This window comes from Dermacentor andersoni, chromosome 5, assembly GCF_023375885.2.
Source record: "Dermacentor andersoni chromosome 5, qqDerAnde1_hic_scaffold, whole genome shotgun sequence".
In the NCBI taxonomy this organism is placed as follows: Eukaryota; Metazoa; Arthropoda; class Arachnida; order Ixodida; family Ixodidae; genus Dermacentor; species Dermacentor andersoni.
In genome coordinates this window covers 190,236,627-190,263,811 of record NC_092818.1, presented here as the reverse complement: position 1 = coordinate 190,263,811, position 27,185 = coordinate 190,236,627, and the positions used below count along the sequence as shown (strand labels likewise).

The following is a 27,185-nucleotide window of genomic DNA, read 5'->3' as shown; positions in this document are numbered from 1 at the left end:
GTGGACAGAACCAAGGTAACGTTGTTTGCTGTCGCTTGGAGGTACTGAATCTTTCTTTAAGTCCGCCTAATCAGATAATTAGTCCTAATTAAGTAATCAACTTCTCAAATATTATAATTAGATGAAAAGTGCCAATGAGAAAATTGTAGAGCGACATGAAAAACTCCTGATACAGCTTTCTGTTGCTCAATTCATGCTACATAAAAGTGTTTTTCCGAGCATGAAAGAAGCCTGCAAATCCACGCAAAATTGCCGTACGACTGGCCGCTTGAGGCACCTCGCGTGAGTTCGCGGGCTTCACGATATATTGCGTAGTACATATTGTCAGGATTGGGGGCTCAATCCCATCGCTCGTAATCAGTTGTCAAGATTGGAGTCGGGCATGAATTAGAAGGTAGCTGGCCCATGCCGCCGTCCAACTTATCCACGCTGAGGACGTTGTTGAAGGGAAGGACTGCTTCTCATCGAGAACGAGGAATATGGGTTTATTTACAGTATCTACATCAGGATGTTGCAGTTCATCAGTCTAGCATGACTGCGAGAGAAAGTGAGTTGAACAGCCGCACAACAGCGGTTTATAAACACTCAGTCCTCCCTCGATCCCAAGGTGAGGGAAACGTTCGACCCGGAGACGAGCCGCCTCTTCGCGAGGGATTACACACACACACACACACACACACACACACACACACACACACACACACACACACACACACACACACACACACGAGCGCGCGCGCGCGCGCACAAGATCACGCCCCCCCCCCCCCCCCCCTCCCCGGGGCAGAGGGCCTTCGCAGAACTCGGAGCTGACCCCCTAAGCGCGGCCGCCGTGGTGTCCATTCTCTTGCTTTTGAACGGCGTGTGGGAAGGGGTCTCCGTAGACGTTCCCGCGGCAACTCCCCCGCTCATAGCAGATCAGATCCGCGGTGGCGGGTTCAGGCATAAAGCCTGCTTCGTCAAACTCGGCTCCAGCGACGGAGAGTCGAGGACGCGTGTATTGTTCTCCACACACAGTCGACTTAGTGACGCCGTGGCTAGAGGTTTGAGGTGGCGTTCCAAGAAAAGTTTACCGCCGCTGTCGCAACTGGCTGGCAAAACTTGCACGTTGCCACCTCGGCAGGCCATTCCTAACAGCTAAAGCTTACATGTCAGTGGGCCGTTCTTAACAATATATAGTATACACCTATAATACACGCAGTGCCCACGACGCGTGAGCGTTGACCGAACTGCACCGATGCGCTATCTTCGGGATCAGTGGCGCTATCATCCCTGTCATCTGCGTTCGAGACCGCCAGAAAGCGCATACAGACCCCTGCTTTCCCGCGGTCTCGAACGCAGATAACAGCGCGGTTAATCCCGGAAGATAGCGCATCAATACAATTCAGTCGACACTCGCGCGTCCTGGCATCTTTGTCCCTGATAGCATGTGTAAGCATGCGTATACAAGCAGCTTGTGCAGTTTTTCGACTAAATAACCACTCAGGGTGCGGCACAGCAAGCTCATTGCTAACAGTAACCGCTACATGTCCGACGCAGCCGGTAGCAGCATCAAAGAGCTAAACCCGCCTACTTCCGGGGAATGATCTACCAGTGCATCGCGACCTGCCGCGCTTAAGTCGAATGGCGAAACACCACGATAGGTGAGTGCGAGGGGACGTGATGGCTTGTTGCCGGCGCCCAGTGTGTCTATACTTCTGGCAAACGATGTCAGGAGCGTACTTAATAAGCAATTGAGCGATCATTGCAGTGCACTGATACCTGCAGCATGGCTTCACCCAAACACTGACGACAACAAAATATTTCATGACGCGCTCAGCTTCACCATTTATCGCCGTGACCGTAAATCACGTGTATAGAAGAGGGCGTTAGGTTGGCTATTTCGCGATATATTCCGTCTTACTGCATCGCTGTTCAAACTAATCTTGAAATTTTGTGGGCGCACGCTCATCTCTGTCGTAAAAAGCTTCGTGATTAATGTTTACTATCGTCCGCCCAATAATTGCTCAAATTTGGCTGCCTATTTGCATGGCGTCATTGATATCATCATTGCACGTCATCCTCACTCTTCGATTTTCCTACTGGGAGACTAACTTTCCCAACATTTCCTGGTCTTCAGATCCTCCGGCTTCGATACAGTTTTCTTCAGAAAGCTTTGACTTCATGAACCTTCGCTCAATATTTTCTCTTTATTAGCTTGTTTCGCGACCAAGTATAGGCTATCAAATAATACAGCAAATACCTACACCTTATACTAACAAACTGTCGTGATATGATATCTGATTTATCGTGTCTGCCTGGTCTAAGCGATCATTTCGCGCTTTGTTTTGCAGCAAGACATTGTCAGCCACAAAACCGCGCAATCAAAAAGGGCCTTTTGTAATTACAACAAAGGCAACTTTGAGGCTATTAATAATGAGTCGTCTACGTTTCTAAACGTTTTCTTGGATGATTTAGAGAGTCAAACAACAGAAACTAGCTGGACCATGTTTACAACAAAAGTGCGTGAACTAATTGACAGACACGTTCCTATGCGCACCATTTCTGCTCATTCAAAAGCACTTTGGTGTAACTCGCACATAAAATGACATTGTAACAAAAGCGCGAGGGCGAGTATGGGAACGCTGGTATGACGAGCGGCAACGGCGCCAGCTCTGGAAGACGACGAACACGCGAGTAGTGGCACGAGCGCATGTCTCCGCGAGGCGAGTTCTTTCGGTACCACACGCCGTGGTTTCCAAACCATCTGGGGTATGAGCCACTTCAGGCTTTCGCTTTAATAATTTATTTTTCCTGGATTTACTCCGACCCACAGAAACAGGCACGCTTTATCCGGCAGGCCGAAGGCGCCGCCAGGGCCCGCAGGATCGTGACCGATGTCTAGGTTGGGTCCCCCTCCCTTTTGCAGGGGAGGGGGGAGCCTCCTGCGAATTGAATAAAGTTTGTTCTTCTCCTCTTACATGGCTCTACTATATGTCCATCCTCTTTAACGGGTAGGCGCCACTTTCTTTGGGATCATCATCATCATGATCACATCCCTTGGCCTATTCCCCCTGTAGAAGAAGAGGAACAGATGGATGCTCCGTTGTTTGGCTGTTAGGGAACCCACACTGTGATGACGGCTTTCAGTTCCAGGGAACTTTCGGCATAGAATAAGAAGCGGCGACGGGATATCCGCCTTTGCCTTTCATCAAGTCAGCTCTCTGGTGCCGGGGCTTTTCAACTAAGCATCGCGACGGCTACACTTGCAGTGAAGACTTCGCACCTCCTCAACTACGTTCGTGAACGACACTGCAGGAAAGAATGCCCTCCCCACGTCCAGTACTCTGTCAGAAGAGCCCATGCCACGACAGTCTTACAACGAGAGTGGTCGTGGTGCTCATGTTCGTTGCGGTATGTCAGGTGAGAGCTGAACTCTGACATTGAGCTTCTTAGGAAAGGTTTCACTTTTTGCAGCTTGACGACACCAAAGAAACAACTTCTGGGCTAACGCAAAGATTACTTGAAGCCGTAGTAGCTCTAAATTAAACGGTCAAAATAAATATTAAAATAAAAAGAAAATGCAGGGTGCAGGGTCACCCATGTGGATCCGCCAGTGGGCATACTAGATGCTTGCCTGATCCCGACCAAAGCGAGTCTTTCTTTTGGCGGAAGCCTGCCTGCCGGTACCGCGTAAGCGCTGGTCGGTTTGGCCTGCCTGCATGAGATAGACTGCGTGCTGAGAAGGTTGGCTCGCCTGCGTGACATCTACTAACGCAGCCCGACGCACTTGGTATTGTGCATATAAGCGTGAACGAGTCGTCTCGCGGTTCGCCTTCAGCAGCCAAAGACACAAGCCGTGTCCGCGTGCTTTGCCTTCTAGCCTCGGCGTAGCGGTTGGCCCGGTAAGAACGAGATCACGTAAACGTCATGTAAAGCTGTAAAGAATTATGTTTTCTCGTATAGTAAAGTTACAATCCGAGAGCTATCATATCTGTAGGTTGTGCGCATGTCGTAGTTTACGATTTTTCTACGTATTTTAGCTTTAAAAAGTCAATTATTTCAGTTAATTCCTTGCATCTTATGGAAGGCCTGTGTATACGTGGTTCGACTGTCCGAAAATTTTTTTGCCGGTATGATGTCCGACGCCTGACGCGGGGCCCCAGATCTTCTGCGACACGGGCTCCTTAACGCCATCGTGTTAAAATGAGGAAACGCGCTGTTCCTATGTCCCCTGCCCCGCTTCGCGCTGTACCATACATTCTAAAATGGAAAACCAACTAGCCCAAGCCAACACCCTTCCAAGTTGCATTTGTAACGGGGGCTTAAATCAGACTCCGAAACTAACAATTGCGACAACTCCATACTTAGAAATCGGCTCCCGTGCTATTACACGCCGCAACTTTCGTGGCAGCACAGCGAAAGCTATACGCGCACGCGCTTGCACGTTCGGAGCTTCTCTTGTGTTACTACGCCAAGTAGTGCCAACGTTTTGCTGGCGGCATATCCGATCACGAAAACCACGACATGGACAACAGAAAGTTAAAACTAGGAACATCAAGTAACGGAGATCCTTTTCCTAAGCAAGCTCTTTATTTGTTATGAAATAAATCTTGAACAAAAAATTAAAATATTCTGTAGGATTTGTTTTACGCTACGTAGATTTCAGTTGCTTGCATTCGCGGACTACATTCAAATGCGCAGTAAAGATACGTGTGCTTCGGTGCCGTCGCTTTGGCTGCGCTGCTACACAAAGTTGTCGCCGAGTATATGCAATGATGCGTAAAAAGCGTTCGTTGCTGTTCGCGTTTGAAGTTATGAGCATTGTGCATTTAACCGGCTGCATTTACTGGATAATAATGTGCGGCCTTTGTGTTCCTCATTTCAGGGCGAAAGTGGGAAGCTCGGAGTTGTTCGCGTGATGAGGGGCGAGACTTTTTCCTTCTGCCTCAAGTATTTCCCGTCGTTCAAGGCGCTGCCAGAGGATAAGTCGGAAGCGGTAAGCGCTCACATTAAAACCAAGTTCTTGTGCAGTGTCTGTTGGCATTATTTTGGTTTAAGACATTGCTGTCGCAGCTGCTTTTAGTAGGGGGTGTTATCATTACGTTCACCGGCAGGCAAACGTTGTTTTTAATCAGCTTAAGAGAAATTAAGAAAAATTCTGCCTATAGCCAATTGAGGATACGTTATTAATGTCTCGTCTATACGCTGTGCCTGTAAATTCTTGTACCGCGTTAATCTCGTAAAACTTGTTCTTTGCTGGTAAGTGCGAAACAGGATAGACGAAAATTAGGCATTATCGATTCTTGTGACGGCACCCTTGTTCCTTCTGCCTCCTTTCTTTTCCCCATAGTTCTTATAGCTCACGTTTCTCTTCCCCTGTGGTCACTTGATTGTGGACGCGTGCTGAGGGATATACTATGCCAGTAACGCAATGACAAATTCTTCTTCAATGAAATAAAATAAGCACTCTGCAGATCACCCCGACCCTGTGCAATGATGCTGCATTACAATCATTTTTGCCCCCAGAATTCTAATGCAAGCATATAAAAAAAATGAAAGCAAGCTCCTCTATTGTGGCAATGGTTTATGAAATTTCATTCGAGACGTAAACGCAGGTAACTCGGTGATCCTCAGTGGTAGCAATAGGAAATGTGTCTTGTGGGCATTTTTTCCTGGGCATGCCTATATTTCTATAGGAATAACAATTGAGAAGCTTTTCTTTAGGCTTAACCCGCCGTGGTTGCTCAGTGGCTATGGTGTTGGGCTGCTGAGCACGAGGTCGCGGGATCGAATCCCGGCCGCGGTGGCCTCATTTCGATGGGGGCGAAATGCGAAAACACCAGTGTACTTAGGTTTAGGTGCACGTTAAAGAACCCCAGGTGGTCCAAATTTCCGTAGTCCTCCACTACGGCGTGCCTCATAATCAGAAAGTGGTTTTGGCACGTAAAACCTCATAATTTAATTTTTTAATTTTCTTTAGGCTTGGACGAAGTTGATAACTTCCTACGTTATTCAGTAATGTGTACGTGTGTCTTGCAGTTAAAATGACGAAGAAATTAACCGTGTTTCTAGATAAGCATCGCGCAAAAATGATTTATTGTATTATTCATTGCCCGAGCTTCATTAACGTTTATTTCTATCAGTAGTCCGCTTACTGTGGCGCCTTGTGAGCAGTACCACTGTATGCGGGTCGCAGGAGGCCCGGCAGCTCGTGGACATGACGGCTCAGAATGGGTGCCTACCACTGCGTAAGATCAACCTGACCGACAAAGTGGCGCTCATTCGTGACTTGGGACACTGTCCACTCGAGACTGTTGCCAAGAACTTCCGCGAGGTCAAGGCCTATGGTCTAGTTGTAGGACTCTCCGGCAGCAAACTTGTAAGTCGACAAGAATTTGAAAAATATTAAATATAGATAGATAAACACATTAGAAGCAATCTTTGCTATGAAGGAAAATTTCCCGTAATCCCGAAAGTACGTCTTGATGATCGATGGATTAAGCTTCCAATTAATCGATTAATGCTTTACTCGCGATTACGTTTTATTGTTCTTAACCGGAGATTAACAGCATAGGCAAGCTTTTTCGCCGGCGCCTCCGCTTCACTTGCTCAACGCGAGGGAAGAAAATAATGGCTAGAGCTTTAATGTTCCAACTAAAATGACGCCTGCGGTTCTTGTACGACAGAAGCCCCCCATGCGCGATGCTCCTCGATTTAGGGGAGAGTAAATTCAATGCCGTGCGAGTGTTCGGTCAGTGCAGCTAGCATGGCTGTTAATAAGCACAGGAAGTCTGTACAACGAGAAAGCATTAACAAGCTTATTTGGCTCCGCAGGGCATTCAGTTGCGTCCGAGTGAGGGAGGCGCCAGGATCTTTTTGTTGGGGGTGGTAGAGCATGACAGTCAAATTTCGTCGGGGGTGCAGGAGAGCACTCCATCACTTGGTACGGCAGGGTGGTAGGAAGGGGACGATGGGTAGCGGATGGGCATTTTGGTGGGACGGCTGCCCCCCCAAGCCCCCACATTAGATCCGCCCCTGCGAGTGAGCTTGATATGCTCGATATGTGCACTTACGAGAAAGCGTCACTGAAAGGCAAATGTAGTACGGTTTTTTTCTACAAAGCTTAAGTACATCAACCAAATTTTTTATAACTCTTGCTCACATACGTGAATCCGAAAATCTGACCAATCCCCGATTAATTATTCGGTTAAAAATGTTCAATTACTCGGAATAAAAATTTTACTCGATGCCTAGCCCTACCAGAAAGTGACAACAGTTATACACGCTAGGAAGAAATTGGAGGAATGTTCGGCAACCGGCTGTGAAAAAAAGGAAAGAAAGAAAAAGGTCTCTAAAATTGAAGATGACATTGCTTCTTACGAATCGCCTAAGTGGTTCCGTCACCCTTCGTGACATTTATAACTGGAAGACGGGCTCAGGCAAAGAAAGATGACGGACTGTTCTTGTATCGTTATTTCATCCGTTTCCTTCTGTAGAGCCAGTTTTCTCGTTATAAATAATGGATTAATTAGTCGCACAAAAAGCCCGCGTCCTTGCTTACGAGAGCTGTTTAATGTTTTGCTACTTTCGAAGATTCTGTGTCCATTTCATTGTGAATTGATTCGAGTATCGATGCAGTAGAAGTATTTTTATTTGCCAGTGTGACCTATTGAAAGCTTGTGTGTTGTAACTGAAGAAAGAAATTTAATGCGCGCATATCATATCGGTAAACGTAAGGAGCCCGAATGACGTTTGATTATCTCTGTCTTATTTACTGTTTTTTAGGACGACGTTGTCTATGACAGGCAATCACCTGAGCCTCTCGACATTGTTGTCGGGTTTGTCAGCAGAAGAAGTTTAGGAAAGTTGATGGTAAGTGGAAGCTCAAATTCGTTTAAACCCCTAGTGTCATTACCAACTAGCTGGTATTGCATTTTGCAGCGTGTAGTGCTAGTTACCTGAAGCGTTTTGTATGTACCGTAACATCACGTAGAGGTCGCTGATTATAGTTCGCCGCCAAACACAATGATCGACATCCGACACAATCGGCACAATGATCGACGGCCTCAGGATCTACCGGCGATGCGCGAAAGGTGCCTCTGTTAGCAAGATCCGTCGTTCATTGAATGATAGACGCCGTCTCTGGATTCTATCGGAACGGGGCGCCTGGGATCGTCCGTTCGAGAATGAAAGACGTTCATGTGAGATCGTCCGTTCGAGAATGAAAGAGCGCTTGCGGAGCGCAAGCGCTCCGCAGTCAGTGGCAAAGTCCTGCTGGGCACTTGCCAGAACTATCCTCGTCTAAACTGAGCTGTTCTTCCGTAGAGCTCATTTGTTTGGCAGTGCTGCCGACTGCTGCCATGATTGATGCTGATCACTGATACTTGACGCTGTTTGTGTGCGAAATTCTTGACTAGTTTTGTGCCTCCCCATGACATCGATCTGTCCAGTGTGTTCATATCGGCTGCCAAGTGATGGCAGATTCTTGTATTGCGTGGAATACGGCAATGGCCTTCACTTGAGGAAATCATGCTCGAGTGTTGCTGAAAGTACATTTTTTGCTATGGGATTCTCAAAAAGGGAGATTTAGAAATGCTGGCACAATCTACGGGCGAGTCCAGTTCAGGGCCACTTCGCAAGTCGACATCATCTGCAGGAACCGATGACCCTGGTTCCCAGTTAGGCTCTCTTCGGAAACAACCACAGGGAATAAATGACATGGCTGTTGTTCTTTTGCCCCTCAAAGAAAAGGTAGATCAGCTATTCGCTCTAAAGCCAAGAATCGACGAGGTGCTATCTTTGAAAGAAACAGTAAAGGAGTTGTAAAGCTCTCTGCAGTATTTGGAAATAGGTAATGATACTGTCTTGGCTCCGACAAAGGTATGACATTCAGCCGTAAAAGGAATTCAACCTTCGGTACGTTGCTGGGGTCCACCGAAAACCAGCCAGAAAGAATAATGTACCAACTGTACTAATCCGGTTCCCTGACCCGTTATTACGCCGCATTTGACTGGCAGCCCGTCGCAAATTGCGTGACTTGGCACAGAAAAGAACTCCATCCCATGATGTACGTAAACGAAAATTTGACTCAGATTAACAAAGAAATATTCTGGAAAGCTAGCGCCAAAGGCAAGGAAACGCTTTAAGTATGTGTGGGTTAAAGCAATAAAACGACAGACACCGACCAAAAGAAGTACTAAAAATGAATAAATCTTTAAGACGTTTTGGCTTTGCTACGGAAGCCTTGCTCACAATGGGTTGAAGCAAAGTTCCTTCAACTTTTCTTCAACCCATTGTGAACAAGGATTCCGTAGCGAAGCCGAGACGTCTTAAAGATTTATTCATTTTTAGTGCTTCTTTTGGTCGGTGTCTGCCGTTTTATTGCTTCATGTTTCATCCCGACCAGACAGGCTTCCGTCGAACCCTCGACTGTGTTGGTTAAGAATGGCAAGATGTTTATTTGAAGAGAAAACGGAGGCCGCGTCCTTCGAATCACTACGTTCGCTGACGTTAAGATGACTTAGAAAATGGCAGTCAACTTTCACTCTCTCCCAGATTTTTGTTAACTTGGAACAGTCTTTGAACTTGCACATGCCCGCCGTGGTTGCTCAGTGGCTATGGTGTTGGGCTGCTAAGCGCGAAGTCGCGGGATCGAATCCCGGCCACGGTGGCCGCATTTCGATGGGGGCAAAATGCGAAAACACCCGGCTACTTAGATTTAGGTGTATACGTTAAAGAACCCCAAGCGGTCGAAATTCCCGGACTACGGCGTGCCTCATAATCAGAAAGTGGCTTTGGCAAGTAAAATCCCATAATATAAAAAAGAAAGAAGTTACAGATAACCCGTCTTTTTCAGTCGTTCATGAAGCGTGGGAAGCATAAGGAAACACTGGGATCAGTTTGTTATCGATACCACTAACATCTTGAGTTTAGCAGACGCTTTCCTACTTAAAGAAGTTAACGCTCAAGGCATGTTTCAATTCCGCCTACCCAACTTTAAAGAGTATAATAAAACTAGATCAGGTAGACGAGGCAGGGGAATAGGGGCCTTCATTAAGACTAAATGGTTACCTACACCGTTAACGATTTCGATTGCTGAAAGCCCTGCGTTCCGCCTGGAAAATTCTACCAGTACTCTCTCATTATTGGCTGTGTATCGTTCACCGTCAGAACACATGCAGTCATTTCTCAATCAACTGAAACAAAACTTAGATGTTTCACCCTCCTATGACAAGATCGCATTATCTGTGATAGTAATATAGATATCTTAGGCTCGGAGAAAGCATTTGTTTCAAATTAAACTTATTAGCTGCCTATGGCATATGATCTGCCATTAACGAAGCCACTAGACAAGAAGTGCACTCAGGTCGCCTTGTGTCCTCGTGCCTCGACCACGTTTTAGTTCGTTCCATTGATGTTTTTGACCTCTACCGTAAAAACCGGAATATAGGCCGAACTTTTTTTTCAAGAAACCGCGGCAAAAAATCGACCTCTGTCTTATATACAGGTCATTTTTTACCTGTTTGTACCGTTTTTTTTTTTCGTTTTTTTTTAAATTAAGGTTTGGGTTGTCGACCTGCATTCCGTTCCGATATACATTCCGGTTTTTACGGCAAATTCATTCGAATAGCAAGAAAACTGGCTGATCAATACTATGTCGGCGGCTGCAGCTGCCCTCCTGACACTCACGCAGTCAAAAGCAAGGAGGCCCAACATACTGAAATATTTGATTACGTTAAATTTGACAAACCTGTATCCCAATATGACTGGGATACACGGTCAGCACATAGTTTCTCAACCAGATAAAAACTTTGTAGATGCTTTTATCGAGCCAAAGCAAGAGTGTAAAAGCTATAATTTAATACATAAGCGAAAAGCAAGCTTACGTTGGTTAACTATTCGTATATTTAAACCTATTCAAGAGAAAGAAACACTTTCTAAACGATGTAAAAAGCACCCAGAAGACGAAGCTTTGAAGAGTCTTTACCGAAACGCACGAAACAAAGTGACAGAAATGATGCGCTCTTCCAAGGGAAGCTACTTGTGCGGTCAGTTTTCTTTTTCCTGCGTTAAACTAGTGAAGATGTGGTCTCTAGTGAATGAACTTTGGGCAGCCAAGTCGTGTTCCTAATTAGATTCGATACTAAAGGATTTCGTTTCTCCATCGCAAGAAGTGGCTAATTGTTTCAACGATTCATTTTCTTCAGTGGTGACAGATATGAGAACGCTCCTTAATCTGCTGAGCCTTATAGTAGGTAGCAGTTCAGTAACAGATTCGGTGCTTCTTCCCTCGATGGGGAAAGTCTACTATGTTTCGATTTCTATGTCGGTCACGAAAGAGCCGTGCTCAAGGTTTAGATGGAATATCAGCTGAAGATATAATACGTAATACCAGTGTGCTAGCTGGACCGATTCTTTTTTTTTTTTTTTGAACAGTATTCTAGACACGTGTGTTGTACCCGATGAAATGTAGAGAGCGCGTGTTATTCCGATATTTAAGGGCGGAGATGCGTCAAAACGAGAAATCTACCGCTCTATATCCGTACTTCTTTTCTCAGTAAAAACTACTGAAAAGGCATGTTCCTGACGCTGTGGACAGCTTTGTTCTTAAGTACATTATTTCATCTAAGCAGCGATACGTAGGAACCTTTTGAAACTTTGTCAGATTTTTTAAACGACGTACTCGAACGAAACCAAGTGGCCGGTGTACTCATTTTGGATATATCGAAGGCACTTGACTCACCGTTTTCTATGCACTAAACTTTACAACTATGTCTTTCGGGGATTTTTTCTCGACTTACTAAATATTTATCCTTTGAATCGGTCTGAAATCTTTTGTTCGTTTGATGTACACAGCACACTATGGTACCTCACATCAGGAGTGCCGCAGGGTTCAGTGCCGTGATCACTTTTGTTTACCTTTCACGTGTAACTTGGGGCAGGTAATTGACACGAGCATTGTTTTTCAATATGCGGACGACACGTTGCTTGTTTCGAGGCACTTGGAATGTGAAATGGCCGTTGCTCTGCTTCAAAGTGATGCAATAAATATCATAGGCTGTGCAAAAATAATCAAATAAGAGTTAATGCGCAAATAACGCAATAAATCTGTTTTAGAAATTCCTTAAATGTTCTTGATGCCACTCTGCCTTTCCTCTTGCGTTCCTCCGACTGTTTGAATTGTGACTGTACACCACCGATAGGGTATGAATACAGTGTTAAATATCTAGGAGTTCACTTCGACAATGATTTAACATGGAACGTTCATATGGCTTCCATTTGTGCAAAACTTCTACGAGCTGCGTGTTTATCTTAACGCGTTGGAAACTATTATATTAAAGAAAATTATCGTGCATGCGCTAGCTTATTCGCATATAATATAAAGTATCTGCTGTTTTTTTCTCACTGTAGCAGCTATTGGAAAACCAAATTAAACAGTTTGAATATTCTAAAAAGTGCAGCCTACAACACAAATAGTAATATGGATGAACCATTCAGGGCTGGTATGGCGTAAAACTATTAAAATCTCTTTTTGTTCCAAACCGGCCGTTAGCCCTCCGTGATAGGTCAAAATGGCTCGGGCTCTGCCCATATGGGTGTGGCGCCCGCCCATATGGGCTGGATTCGAACCATTCTGACCTATCAGGAGGGCTAATGGCCGATGTGGAATACAGACAGATTGGAATAGTTCTACGTTATAGGACCCGTGGCAGTTCTCTGAAAATGCCGAACCTTTAATGCAGCAGTGTTTTTTCTGTTGTGCCGCGAGATTTCTGGAACTAAATTTTTACCGTACCCGTTATAAAGCATATGGATCTACGCGATCCCTGCAGATGTGTTGTCCCTCGAACAAGAACTAATTATGGCAAAAGACAGGCTATATTATATTCCGAATTTGTTTAATGAAACCCCACTTCAGTACTCGAGCAACGAAGTTTATCCGGCTGAAAGAACGCCTTAAAAGAAGGAATATAAAAAATGTCATTTGTATGAAGCTGATTTTTTTTTTTTTGTATGTGAGCATTGCGGTTGGTGTGAATGCTGTATCTCTGTCCAGTTCCCGGCTTTTGCTTTTTGCTGATTCAGTGTGTATTTGACCCAGTTAATCACCGTTTTCTATGCATTAAACTTCAGAACTATGTTGTAAAGTTGTTTACGTGTGTTGTTTTACGATGACATGTAGTACCTTTGGCGCTCAATTTTGTGTGTTTCTTGGCAATTTGTGTTTTGTACATGTTATTGAAAATGGTGAAGCAGTTTAGTTTATATTTTCAAGCATTAGTTATGCTTGAAAACTTCTCAATGTGATTTTGCCGCGATTGTCTCTGCCGTACAATCCCTCGGATGGGTTCGGCGGAGCAAGAAATGGACGTACCTAAAAACCCCCAATAAAGGCTATTATTATTATTATTATTATTATTATTATTATTATTATTATTATTATTATTATTATTATTATTATTATTATTGTTGTTGTTGTTGTTGTTGTTGTTATTCCTACCCAAACGAAATAAAATTGATTGATTGATTGATTGATTGATTGATTGATTGATTGATTGATTGATTGATTGATTGATTGATTGATTGATTGATTGATTGATTGATTGATTGATTAACTCTGCTTTCCAGGTCGACATTGTGTAGCAGCTGTTTTTACTCATTTGAACAACTTTTTTTCTTGTTAAATATAACAGTTGGTGTAATTTCGTCAGACATAAAGAATACTGCCTGAATATAATATGTTAGCATCGCCTGTCCTCTAAAATAAAGTTGAGAAATAAGCTACAGTTTCTCACGCAACAGAATTCTGGTTGCACAAGATGAAAAAATAAACGGCAATAAGCAATAAGGACGGCCTCCGAGAGCGCGGGCAATGTGTTAATGAACCATCGATTTACGTTGTATGATGTTTTAAAGCGCTTAATGATTGGCGATGCGCACAACCCCTCCGTCTTTTTTTTTTTTTTCACGCATTTGCACTTGCAGAAACTGATGACGCCGAAGGAACCACTGCTTACTCAGCTCTTCACAAAGGAGCCTGAGGTCGACAAGGGGCTCCTCATTGTTTGGTCGATCGCTACATTCAGCGTTGCCATGGGCGCTTTGTGGGCAGGAGTCATCAGTCATCAGCTGTAAGTCCCCAGGTGGATCGGTTCTGCAAACTGACTTGAGGTTCGAACTTTGTTCCATTTCACTCTATGTTGTTTTTCCGCATCCACTCCTGCTACAGCACTGTATAGGTTTGTAGTATCACGAAATAGCTGTAGCGAAGAAGATGCAGCACAATCGCCATCTCACATGGTTCGCATACGAGTCTCTTGCTATTGACAGACGGACGGACGGAAGTGCTCATCAAAGGCCGAGGCTTTTGCCATGCTAGTCTTCTAGTGTTTGCCAGATCTCAAGTTCCAACCCTTCGTGCATTTGCGCACTCGCAATACGGGCAAGTAATTCAACCGTTGTATATCGCACTGCGTCTCACAACGCTGAAATCAGAACTCAGTGCCACACAAATGCTCCTCCATGGGCTTTGTTGGAGTGTTTTTACCAATTTGCGATCAGGTTCTCTTTGCCTACACGTCATTCAAAAGCCTTCAGTACCAGCTACTTTTACATTTCGTGAAATAAAACTCCGAGCTGGAAATTGTATTACTCCAACGAACATCGGCTGCATCCTTCCTCACGTCTACCTCCTGAATGTGGATCTTTTTTCTTGTTACCCTCGTTTACCTTGAATATTCGACGAAAGCAGTTGAAAAACAAGCAACATGCTACAGATGCCTAGGTAAAATGCCTAAATGAGAGTTACATTTATCGAATCCACCCTTAATTTGATTAGTTAATTTTTTACCAAACCCACCTTGTAGTATTCAGAAACTAACAATTCAATTGCAATCTACGACACTTGAGGTGCGATGACACTGAAAATAAACTTGTAAATCGAACGCACTTTTTTTTTTTTTATTCGACAACGAAGCGGCAAAGGCAGACTGCACGACGTCCGAGCAAGAAAGTCAGTTTTCTACTGAAAGGCTTGGTTTTGCTGCCTCAAGCGTCCAATCTGAACGAGTGCACATGCTTAGTCGTTTCACATATAACAAATGCAGGCCAATATTTGCTAAGCTAAGCAAAACATTCTTGCTTCTTCGCACAAGTTAAAAGGCTCGCTGTTTTCAGTACGTCAAGACACTGCGCCGAGCGCTCGCTTTGCACGAAAATAGCTACTACAGAGTACGTCACAACGTAAGACAAACTGCTGAAGTTGTCTATTGACAAAATTTTGACTTTCGAAACAAGGCTTACATGTACAACGTCGAAACTGGTACAGTTGTTTTGAGTAGCAGATAATCAATGAAAGCTACAGGTTCTCGGCATCCTAAACAGCCCTTTTCAACTCTCACAGCTTTACGCTCACGCTATCATATACCAATATACGAGCCTACTGAACAAGCGTGATTTAATATCTACCGTTGTAATTCTGGCACATTTGCTTTAACGGAAACAATAGGGAGCCCACATGTAAGTACATGTAGGCTCTCTAGAAAACATGGTTGCACCGGGACATAATTAATAGTAAAATTTTACGCGACATCAACAGAGTTAACATATCTCGACATGACCACTCAGATAAAAGTGCTGATGGAGTCCTGCTTGCAGTAAATAAAAAATATTTGGTCTTTTGTAATATATACTCCGTCCTCACTTGAGATATCTTAGCTGCTTGCCGGGTACTTGTGAAAAAAATTTATTTGGTGTCTGTTACCATCCTCCGAAAATGTGCCTTTCCTTGGTTGATCATTTACACGAACGCATTGCTAACCATGCAGAAATGTCCACCAAGTGATATTTATTTATTAGGCAAGCTTAGTTACTCCAGATTGATTGGCTGCAGTCGACGCCCTCTGGTAGCGCAGCAATTGACTTGGTTAGTTTAACTTTCGACTGTAATCCTTTTTAAGCATTTGACTGATCCACCTGTGACACTAACTTTTTAGTTTTGGTGACAACTACAGTTCCCGAAACCGTGTGTCCTCTGTCATTTTCAGGTTAATTTAGTGACCCTAAACTGCTTCGACGATTAGTGCAGGTACCTTTGCCGTTTGTAGGACTTAAGCGGAAATAAATCGTGATAATGATTATAACAAAACTAACTATGACGCCATCAGCGCCGAATAAAAAAAAAGTTTTAATCAATCTCTTTCGCAATCTTTTTCACGTCGCTCTGTCGAGTAATACTTGGTCCTTTATAAGAATAGGTTGCTCTAGCTTGTTAAATACGTGCCCTATGTTTCTTCAACTAACGACAAAATCAAACCATAGTTAAATATTTTGCGAATACTTAGAAATACGAATAATATGTCTTTACTACCACACGAAACGCATACTTTGTGAATTCCCCCGCACGTACGTCGTCGTGATTACGTAATCATCTTACTTTCAGGCACATTTACGGAAGTATGCGCCTTCAGTTTACCTGCTCTTCCTCGTGCCATATCCCATTGGGATGGCCTTCCCGGCGAAGTTGTTTTCAGATCGTGAAAACTTCTGCGATAACCTGTGTGCGCTTTCCACGTAATCTGCCTTGTGCGTTTATTATTTGCAGATATGCTTGTGTCCTTCTTTTTCTCAGCTTTGAACATATTTTGTTGGAATGCCTAGTATGTGACGCCCAGTCACGGCTACACATGTACTGCACTTCGATGTCATTTAGTTTTATTTCTTATTTTTTGTACTAATTTACGTGGTTAGTGATGTTCTTGTTTCGTGTTTTTGTTCCCATTGCTCAGATTTTTTAACCAATTGCGATGCTCCCCTTACTCAGTGTCGGGTGCAGGGCCTAGTAAGACGTTTTCTAAACGAACGAACCCTCTCGTCAAGGCACCGCTGACCGCCTGTCGCAGTTACCGCTACCACGCCTACAAGGCGAGCCGGCCCGCGGCTGCCGCGGAGGAATCCCAGCACGAGGGCCGACGAGCGAGCGTCGACGAAAACGGCGAGGTGGTGAAGAAGCCCGAAGAGATAGACGTTGGGGAGGACATCGACCTGCAGTTGACACCCAAGGCTATGGTCTTATTTGTCGCCTTCATGTCCGGCGCGTTGATCGTACTCTACCTCTTCATCCAGTATCTCGGTGAGTTCGCGACCGACGTGCATGTCGGCACGCCCGACATACTTTTAAATCGCTTCATCTTGGCAAGCCCGCAGCTGTCGCTAATGAAACATTCTGGGACTCTAATACAGAGAGGCTGTTTTAGGACCAGTACAGCCGCCTTGGAATTTCTCTCACCTGCCCCCTCGCCTCCGTTACCAGAGATCGCTAATGTAGCAGGTATACAAGCTGTTTTATTTTCTGCACCAAATAACACAGGGTGCTGCACTCATAACTTGTGATAAGCACATTTGCACATATTTTGTCAGAATGTGAGGCTTGGCAGCCAATAAATATAAAGTTTTAATTAGCGATTTGTGAGGTAATATTGCATTTGCAAAATTGAAGCCTGACAGTCATATGTTGCCCAACAACAACTTCACAAAAATTGTCGTAGGTACTGTACTCAAACGAAAATTAAATAGCGTGTCAGTGACGCTGATCTCCACACCCTATCAGAAAACGCCACCTGGTTCCTTGCTGCGCAGGCGCCAATGCCATGACAATTACGAGTTCTCTTCATTCTGATCCATAAAGCCCTTCTCTATTTGCTGCTATTGGCAAACGTGACCATTCGAGCTGCGGTAGCGCCACAAGATTGGAAACGGAATAGAGCAGGCTCCGCGTCAATTCCTTGCGTTACTATGCAAAAAACGAGAAGGCCGCGATTAAGCCCGTGCCAGTGAAAGCTTGTGCTACTGTTGGTCTGCACTCGCAATGGAGCGGGTAGGGATATCGACGTCACTGATGCACTATTTCATATTTATTTCGGCACTGCCATACTGGGCCGCCCGCAGTGCCTAAGTACTGCATGCCTCTAGCGCCCAAGACAATTTTGTTTAGATAAGTTTTTGTTGAGATAATAATATCCCTTGGGTCCTCAATTCCCCAATTGCAATGGTTCTTCTATAATTGCTAATTAAGCAGTTATTTGAGATGTCCTTATTAGTTGTCTGTCATATATTTTACGATACCCAGTTCCTAGTGGTCGCAAAGACGCATAACCTGATAGAATATAGGGAAATATCCTAGCAAAATTAACCTTTTTGGTAAAATTCTGTGCAGCTGAAACAGGACACTGTATTTGTGACATGAAGTCACGCAAAAAACAACAACAATAACAACAACTACAACAACAACAACAACAGGAAGAGGAGGAAGAAAAGAAGGAAGGAACGGTAGGAAGGTCAACCAGACGCACATCCGGTTTGCTAATCAACATAGGGGAAGGGGTTTAAGGGAAAAAAAGAAAGGATGGGGAGAGAATAAGATACTATCAGTGTGAATGCGTGCAGTTGTCCACAACTTCACGCCTACAACCGGTCATTGAGGCCAGTCGATTTTATGAAACGTAGCTTTGCAAGCCTGCAACGCTTGGGGCCATGGTCCGAGAATCTTAGTCTCTGAAGATGGTCTGCTATCTAATCGGTTTAACACCTTCCGAAGAACGTCGCGTTCGATCTCGTAGAGATCTGACCGTGTACCGCAGCCAATTAGATAATAAAAGCCTGTCACTATAGACAATGCCATTCGCTCTGAAAGCAATTAAATGTAACATCCTATAAATGAGGAGAGCATTTTATAGGGTGTTCAAACGACGCTGCGAGTCACTGCCTGATCCTTGCGTCGGCGGTCACGTAAATTTTCACGATAGAAGGTCGGAATACAAACAGATTGAAATAGTTTTACGCTATAGGGCACCAGTTTCGAGCGATATAGTTGTGAACTTGTGATATTACAGTAGATGCCACTAGGGCGGCGCGCATGGCTTTCGGCTTGACTCGGCTACAGGTTGCGACAACGGAGGAGGGCACGCTCGCGCACGAGCGATGCTCGTATGGCGCCGTGTTTTCGAGTTTAGTCCTACTGATGATGCCGCGCACTCGCTGCTTGACTCTCCTTACGCGGATAGTTAGCCGTGCGCAAATATAATTTTTGCCTCATATTTATAGTCATTTTCGGTTAAGGTCACAAAGAGCTCTATTTTACTCTCTACTTCCAGTGTACGTGATCATTGGCATGTTCGTGCTCGCGTCGACAGTTGCTCTCATCGGAGTTCTTGAACCCTTGTTCTACATGCTGCCTTTTGGCACGGCAAGGTAAGCGTACCTTTCTGTAATGCTGCTGGTCACTCATTCAGTTTCTACTGAACTTGCTGGCTTCCTTTCTTGCGCATTCGCTCAGTTCGCTTTGCATCTTTGAAGTGAACTGTGTTGCTGGTAATCGGCGGCATGTTAAAGGATGGGATCATTTGACATGATCGTTTCATATCGATTCGATGGACTTACATGGGTGGGCAAATGATGTGTGAAATACGTAGCTTATAATGGCTACATTTCCTGCAATGCTGTGAGCTGTGTTATGAGCCGGGTGAGCTGTCAGATTGCAGTTAAACGGTGAAAACAGAGTGGGATATATGCTTTCTCATCGTTTGTCCTGTGTCTCACTGTTTTCTTCCCTTCGGTGTTTCTAGTGTCAATGTGCTAGGCATTGTTATAAAAGTGCAGATGTCTTAATAATTAATACAAGCGCTTGTGGCTGCTCAGCTTCAGAGTTGTTAATAAATGCAGAGAACTAGTGAGGGTAACGCCGACGTGCACGCAGATGATCGGACTGACTCGATTCTTGCACACAGCGCACGCGCGTGCATGGCTAGCGGATATAGCGCTGCACAAGATGTCACAAGGCGACGCTGCAGATGTGCGTGTGCGCGTAGATGTGTAGTTATGTCTTCGTGCGTGCGTGCATATGTTGAGGGTGTCGTGCGCGCGTTCACGTGCGTCCTTACGTGCAAAGGTACGGGACGGCTTCCGTGCATGCAGCAGAACTGACGAATTCTTCCTGCTATCGACTCAGAACGAACACCGAACTATCGCACTGGAACTGCTCAAAATGTAGGAACAACCAAAGGTGTATACATACTAATTCTCCCTTCTTAGTCAATATTGTGTTCAAATTCCGTGTTCTTTGCTTGTGCGGATCCTGAGTTTGCCTCCATACTCCCGTTGAAGGCTACCAAACTACGCATTCCCCTGCTTCTACGGCTCACTGGAAGTGCGCCAGGTGTTCCTGATCCTGTTTTCCATTGGCCTGGCCTTTTCGTGGGTCGTCATCCGCCACAACTCTAAATCTTGGCTGCTCCAGGATTTCTTGGGCGTCGTATTCAGCATCTACATGATCAAAACCTTGCGCCTGCCTAACCTCATGGTGATCAATCTAAAATCTGTGCATCATACTCTAGGCATTTCTTTCTTTTTTTTTTTTTTGCGATGCGCAGGTGTTGCCTCTTTCCTTTTCCTATTGCCCTCTCTCATATTGAACGCGTTACCTCTTGTCTTCTAACCTGCAGTGTACTTGGTGCGAAAAGAAGCGTGTTCCTAATTGGTTTATTCAACCGGTAAGATAGATGACGAAATTATAAAGTTGAGAGCAGGGCACGTTTCCTAACACTGGCGGGGGTGGGGGGGATGACGGCGCCTAAACAAAACGGTTAGCTTCTATAGGAGCGAACTATAGGAGCGAACTGCTGCAAATCAGTAGGTAGACACAACGAAGGCGCGAGGCCACCCAGGAACTGCAAGAAACTTCAGGACTTCCTCACAAACGTGTGTAGGAGCGGCAACTACAATAAAAGTAATTGCTAATTATCGGGAAAAGAAACTGATACTGATACTGAAGAGCAACCTAAACTGAAACTGAATATCGGTTCATTGCTAAAGTCTATACGAGTCCGACGACTTTTTCTCGTTCAAGTGTTCAAGCGTCCAGAAAGAGAGATACAGGAAGAACGTTCTTATTAAAAAAAAATTCTTAAGATGGGATGCGAGGAACACACTGTTGTGCGGTTATGTATATGGCTGACATTGCGCAGTAGATATTTTCCCATTGTATCTTTAGGTATGGGTCGTATAACTTGAGAATTTGGCCGTCAATATCGGCATCCTGAATGCTTGTAACCGCCTCCACGTAAGGAATTCGTAATACCGCTGATGATATCGGTATGTCTTTTCTAGAAACGCACTTAATGATTCCATTCATTTTTTTTTTTTTGCAGGTTATCTGCGTTCTGTTGGTCTTGCTTTTCTTTTACGATATTTTCTTCGTATTCGTCACACCATACCTGGTTCCGGTGAGTGAGCTTAAAGTTCCGCGAACAACTTAAGCGCGGCTATATGCTTACTGTCTCAAAGACTGAAATAATGAACAAGTGAAATTGATGTACTGTTATTCCTGAATTATTTGTAAAGGAGTCTTTGTACTTTTGTTCTTTATGCCTTGCGTCATACAGAAATCAACGCCACACAACCAGACAGGCAGTTTCGCCAAGTCATCAGGTGTAAGTGAAGAAACAATACATGACTTCTATCTCTCTTTTTAATTGAAAGCACGTACTTGAAAACATTTCAGGAATAGTCGTGAAGAAGTGTTTATTATAACTTCATGGTGAATACGCAGCAAGTGCGACTAGACACGCGCGGTTGTTGGCGTTTGGCTGCCGCCTAGATATTATCCGTGTAGGGTTCCTCTAACGGAGGCAAGCAAGTATCGGTCATATCTTTCCGCTGAGGCTATCCGGTGTAATAGATCATTTATTCGTAATTTTGATTTTTCTACTAGATAATTTCTTCGCCTCTTAATTTTTCTTCCCTACTCGTTTTATGAAACTGGGAGTCCGGATGACCGCGTCAAAGATCAGGGTTTTCTCATGCAGATTCGGTAACGACTCTCGTGCACTTGACCACCTTTTCGCAGTGTGGACGAACGAGTCATACCCGAAACATTAGATAAGGACAACTAAGGCCACTTGTCATCAAATAGCACGAATCAATTGCCACATGGTATAGCTTACAGGGCGTTTACTCTTACCTTTAGGTTAGCACGATTACTGAGCTAGTTTCGACTCGGTTCAGGGCATATCGAGGAGAAAGCTTCATAGTTTGGCTCTGGTTCAAATAATCTTTGTTGTATTTCGGCATACCTTTAAAAGAAAGTCAGTGGTGAAGTTCCGCTACACCACCAGTCTTTGCTCAGGACGGATGCTTACTGAATGCTGGTAGCTTTGAAAACGAAACATGTTGGAAATCCCTCACGGCAACGTCGGTGGTGGTGACGTGTGCTGCACTTGCAGCAGCAGCGTGCCACTGCAGGCCTTCCGGTGAGGTTTCTAGCACGGAATACGCAGATTTTACGTTTTGCATGCTATACGTAGGGCATGAAGTCACTGCATTATTGCGGGTAGCCCAACATTGAGCTATCCACAATATTGTAGTAGCTACGATATAGTAGCGCTCTGTTATGCCTATGCCTATAATAGCCTGCCTATGTGCTCCGAATAAATCTCTAAATTTAAGGCTGTGCGTTTTTTTTTTAACTGGTGGCCTGCCCTAGACGGCGCAAATGGTCGCGGGAACGCAGCTTCGACGAAAGCGAATAAGCGAAGTGGTCTCGTCTTGCGCTTGCAGAAAGGAGACAGCATTATGGTGGAAGTGGCCCGAGGCGGCGGCAGCGACGAGCAGATACCAATGGTTATGCGGGTGCCGCATTTGAGCAACGAGGACATCGGCGCTTGCTTCGGGGAGTACTCTGTGCTTGGATTCGGCGACATCCTTATTCCCGGTTAGATAACGCCGATTTCTTGCCTTGGTGTGTCCACTGCGGCGTACGATTACGTAAAGTTATCCCATGATCGAAGTGAGTCCTGAAACCTGTGCTGTTCTCTCAACGGACCGTTCAGACAGCGAGGGGCACCAGAGAGTGCAGCCGAACTTGATATATCCAATTCGAATTTATCGGATTGCGCCATCCGATGTGGCACCTGCTCGCATAGTAGTGTTTGCTTCCATTCCCGTCTTCCTAAACTGTCCTCCCTCTGCACTGACAGGTTTTCTCGTGGCGTACGTGCACAGCTTCGACTTGATAGCATCCCAAGGTTGCCTCTATTACGTGACCAGCGTAACCGGTACGTGTGTATATTTTATTTATTTTCGTAGTTTCCCTGAACGTTTGGCTTTAAGTGAACCACATGCACGCGTGGCACATGCCGGCAACAACCAAACACGCAGCCTACGGCGCCGGCCTCGTAGTCACTTTCATCGGCCTGTACGTAATGAAGATGGCCCAGCCAGCCCTGCTGTACCTTGTTCCCGCGACGCTGATTCCTGTCATTCTCGTCGCGTGGTGCCGCGGGGAGCTTCGGGAAATCTGGTACGGAATCAAGGTGAGACGTATACCGTGTGCGGGACGCGGTGTGGGCAATTGCTTCGGAAAATGAGGTCAATGCGTCCGTCCGTGTCGCGGACTAATATACGCATGGTTACAGGTTACATCGATTTAAAAACAATGCTAACGGATGACGCGAAAAAGACAGCGAACAAAGACAAAGTGAAGCTAAAAGCTAATGCTATGGCTTGAAGCGTTGTTGCATGCTCAATGTGGTGTTCTTTTACCACGGTGTGATCTAGACGCATTATTTTGGCGGCAGCAGCGATGTTTGAGCCCGCGCTCCTGAACTGCTGTACTGACATTGTGCACTGGCGACATAACTTTCACCTGCTACCTGGCAGTTTGTCCGTTTTCAGTCCTAGAAATCGCAGCGACGACCTTTAGACCTTACGCCGGAAACCCATCAAATCCTTGTTGCCATTTTAAAAAAAATACGGACGCTTTTTTTTAACGCACCATTTTGTTGTTGTTTTCATCGCGTGTCCCTTTCACTCGTCATGTCAGTTCTGGTGTTTTAGAACTAAATGTCTTGTGATCGGTTACCAGCAACTAAACTAAAATGAAATTTAGGGTTTAACGTCCCGAAACTGCGCATGTGGGATGCCGTAGTAGAGGGCTCCGGATTATTTTTGACAACTTGGTGTTGTTTACGTACTGCACCCAAAGCACGGTGCACGACGAGCGTTGTTGTTTCCCGTCCCTATCAAAATGCCGCTTCCGGGAGTAGAACGCGCGACCTCGTGCTCAGCAGCGCGACGCCATAGACTTGCCGTCAACTGTGACTGAGAATACGTGGGACTGCACCCGATGCTGTGATGGGTGAGCCAGCCGCCACATCAGCCTAAGCCTTGTTTCTGCGCAGCTTGAGACTCCTTTCCCCTCCGAGGAGGAACCGGAGCCCCCCGCAGACTCGTCCAAGAGGACGCGCCCCGACGAGGCGCAGCGTGGCCCGCCGCTTCCCGCGGCAGCCGCCGCCACCGAGCCGCCTCCGCAGCGGTCCGCCCTGTTCCCCGTGCACCGCTTCGCGCACCCCGTGCCGCATGTGCCAGCATCGCCGCTGTTTCACGTGCCTCCGCGATACTTCTGAACAATATGTAGGCTCACTAAGCGAGAAAACTGGTCTGACCTTGACCTATACCGGCACGTGCTATCGTACGTGCGTATTTGAGCATTGGTATTGTAACTTAAGCAGCAACCATTTCTAGACGGCGTCGCGTACTAAAGTGATTTCGAGAACGTCCGTCTACGAAGCACCGCAATACGCGTCTTTCTTTTGCTAATCTCATTACACAACGGGGTTTTTTCATCGTGTATAAAATAAACAAAGCCGATAGAACCCATCTCACGATAAATAACGTGGCCGTTAATGCGATTCGCGTGAAGCAATGGGGAGACACACCGTAATGCCAACGCCGAAACGTGTGTACCAGCCGGGCTCCTCTGTCCCACTTCCCGCTGCGCCATCTAGCGGAGCCACAATAAAGTCCGCGCGTGGCGTGGCTTCGAGTCTGCCGAGCATCGAATAAATTGAAAGGATATTTTTTTGTCTTTGTGGAGCGGCAAATACCCAGTGGCACATACCTACTTGCCCAAGTTGGCGTCAGAGAAGTGCATTGAAGAGCGGCACAGACCGAGTGGCCCATACCCAGTGCTCGGCGTCGAAGACGTACACCGATGTGTGGTACATACCCAGCAGCACATATCCAGTGCCGCCTTCCCAGTGACCCGCGTATAAGCGTGAAAGAGGTTCGCTGAAGAGCGGCAATAAGTACGTAGTGCCACATACCCAGAGACCCAAGTTGGACCGACGGTTCGTTTTGAACCCTGTTCACTCAGCAAAGCAACCCGATGACTAGCCTATGACACCGTAGAGTATCCAGTGACCCAAGTTGGCACGAAAATGGTTTGAGATGGATAGGGTAGGCACCCGGAAAGTACGTGAAGTACCCTGAGAATGGTAATCGCATTAAAAACAAATTGTGACCCATTAAGTATGTTACCGGGTTCCTTATGTATCCTCACAATAAACAGGCTTAATATGTATATTAGTCCACACAGCAGTCCAGTGGGTAGTACATACATTTTTATACGATTTGGCATGTCTTCGCTAAGAGTGCACTGCAACTTCTTTCATTGTGGCTCAGATCTGCTGCGGGCTAGCCGCATATTGTTTCACGAGAGCAGGTTAGTGTTTCACGTTTACCACAAATTCATAATAAAGCGCCATTTACACTGCATAATTAAATCTCGACACTTTTGTGTATTCGGGTCGCTAGTTGTATGGTTGAGGTTCGGGCTGCATATACTGCAGTATTTTGTATGTTTTAAACAGTTACGTAACGTTACGTTAGTTTATTTGTAACGTTTTGGCAACTGTATGACCGTAAATGTTAGAGGTTAAAGGAGCATGATCATTGTCATATGAACTTGCGATGACAATTAGTGTTGATATGAAAAATCTGCCGAATCCAGAAGGCTGATGTTTAGGGCAATTCATGTTGAATGAACCGCTGATCTACGTGTTTTAATGTTTTTTTTTACGTTTAATACGTTTTACGTTTTGAAGTTTAATACGTTTTAATACGTTTTCTACGTTCTTACGTTTAATTCGTTTTTACGTTTAATACGCATTAATACGTTTTTACGTCTAATACGTCTAGGTTTAATACGGTTTAATGCGTTTTTTACGTTTTTACTTTTTGTTTTACGCTTTTACGTTTAATACGTTTTCTTACGGTTAATACGTTTTAATAAGTCCTTACGTTTTAATACGTTTATATGTTTATTACGTTCTTACGTTTAATACGTTTTATTACGTTTTTTGTTGCAAACTTATTTAATAGAATTATCGGTAACAATGGCCAGAGATTTTCGACAATTTCGTGTTTAGCATGAAATAAACAGTCCATGGTGTCGTTTCAGGCAAATGGAAATCTCGTACATCAGGATACTTCGTCGCATCCTGCCATTAAATTTTGGTTACATAGAATTGGCCATATGGTGTTCCCTCCACATTATGCGTGTAATGAAATTGAATCGATAAACCAGTTCTCTTAAATTGTTGCCGTCAAAGCGGAGAAAAAGGCTACCCAAAGCTCCACTTTGACAGATTGGTCTAAGCCTAGTATCTTGTCGTATTATCATCATCATCATCATCAGCCTGATTACGCCCACTGCAGGGCAAAGGCCTCTCCCATACTTCTCCAACTACCCCGGTCATGTACTAATTGTGGCCATGTTGACCCTCCAAACTTCCTAATCTCATCTGCCCACCTAACTTTCTGTCGCCCCCTGCTACGCTTCCCTTCCCTCGGAATCCAGTCCGTAACCCTTAATGACCATCGGTTATCTTCCCTCCTCATTACATGTCCTGCCCATGCCCATTTCTTTTTCTTGATTTCAACTAAGATGTCATTAACGCGCGTTTGTTCCCTCACCCAATCTGCTCTTTTCTTATCCCTTAACGTTACACCTATCATTTTTCTTTCCATAGCTCGTTCGGTCGTATTATCATTTCAAGCCAAGCCTAGGCTTTTGCAAAGAATACGTGTTGCGCTGTACTTTTGTTTGTTTTATGGGAAATAAAATGATTACCGAGGTAGTTTTTTATTGATTTTACTGATGTCCTTTTTTTGTTCTGTGGTAATTTTCCCTCCTAAATGTGTACTAAAGCCGCCGTTTATCTTTCCTTCTTTGATATGCCACTTCTACAATTTTGTTTCGGTTGGTATATGACACCTCAATCTTTATGATACCTTCTTCCACGTCTATTTATCTGAAAGTTTGCCCTGGGGCATAAAACGATTTTTCTTGTATGTTTTGTAAGTTTGTA

At 44.9% G+C, this 27,185-nt stretch overlaps 2 protein-coding genes across 2 annotated transcripts; both read left to right on the top strand.

The window, feature by feature from the left end:
- The first annotated feature begins 3,303 nt into the window (after window positions 1–3,303).
- Window positions 3,304–19,234, top strand: LOC126532233 (signal peptide peptidase-like 2B). The gene is made up of 7 exons (XM_050179897.2): window positions 3,304–3,402; window positions 4,868–4,978; window positions 6,179–6,361; window positions 7,768–7,854; window positions 13,969–14,114; window positions 16,884–17,113; window positions 19,134–19,234. Exons 1-7 carry the CDS (start codon window positions 3,304–3,306, stop codon window positions 19,232–19,234), a joined length of 957 nt encoding a protein of 318 aa, XP_050035854.2.
- Window positions 19,235–22,136: 2,902 nt separating this feature from the next.
- LOC129384919 (signal peptide peptidase-like 2B) lies at window positions 22,137–24,440 on the top strand. Its single transcript, XM_055070581.1, has 4 exons — window positions 22,137–22,747; window positions 23,013–23,090; window positions 23,194–23,348; window positions 24,216–24,440. The coding sequence occupies exons 1-4, from the start codon at window positions 22,609–22,611 to the stop codon at window positions 24,438–24,440; spliced, it is 597 nt and encodes a 198-aa protein (XP_054926556.1). The 5' UTR covers window positions 22,137–22,608.
- Window positions 24,441–27,185: the final 2,745 nt, after the last annotated feature.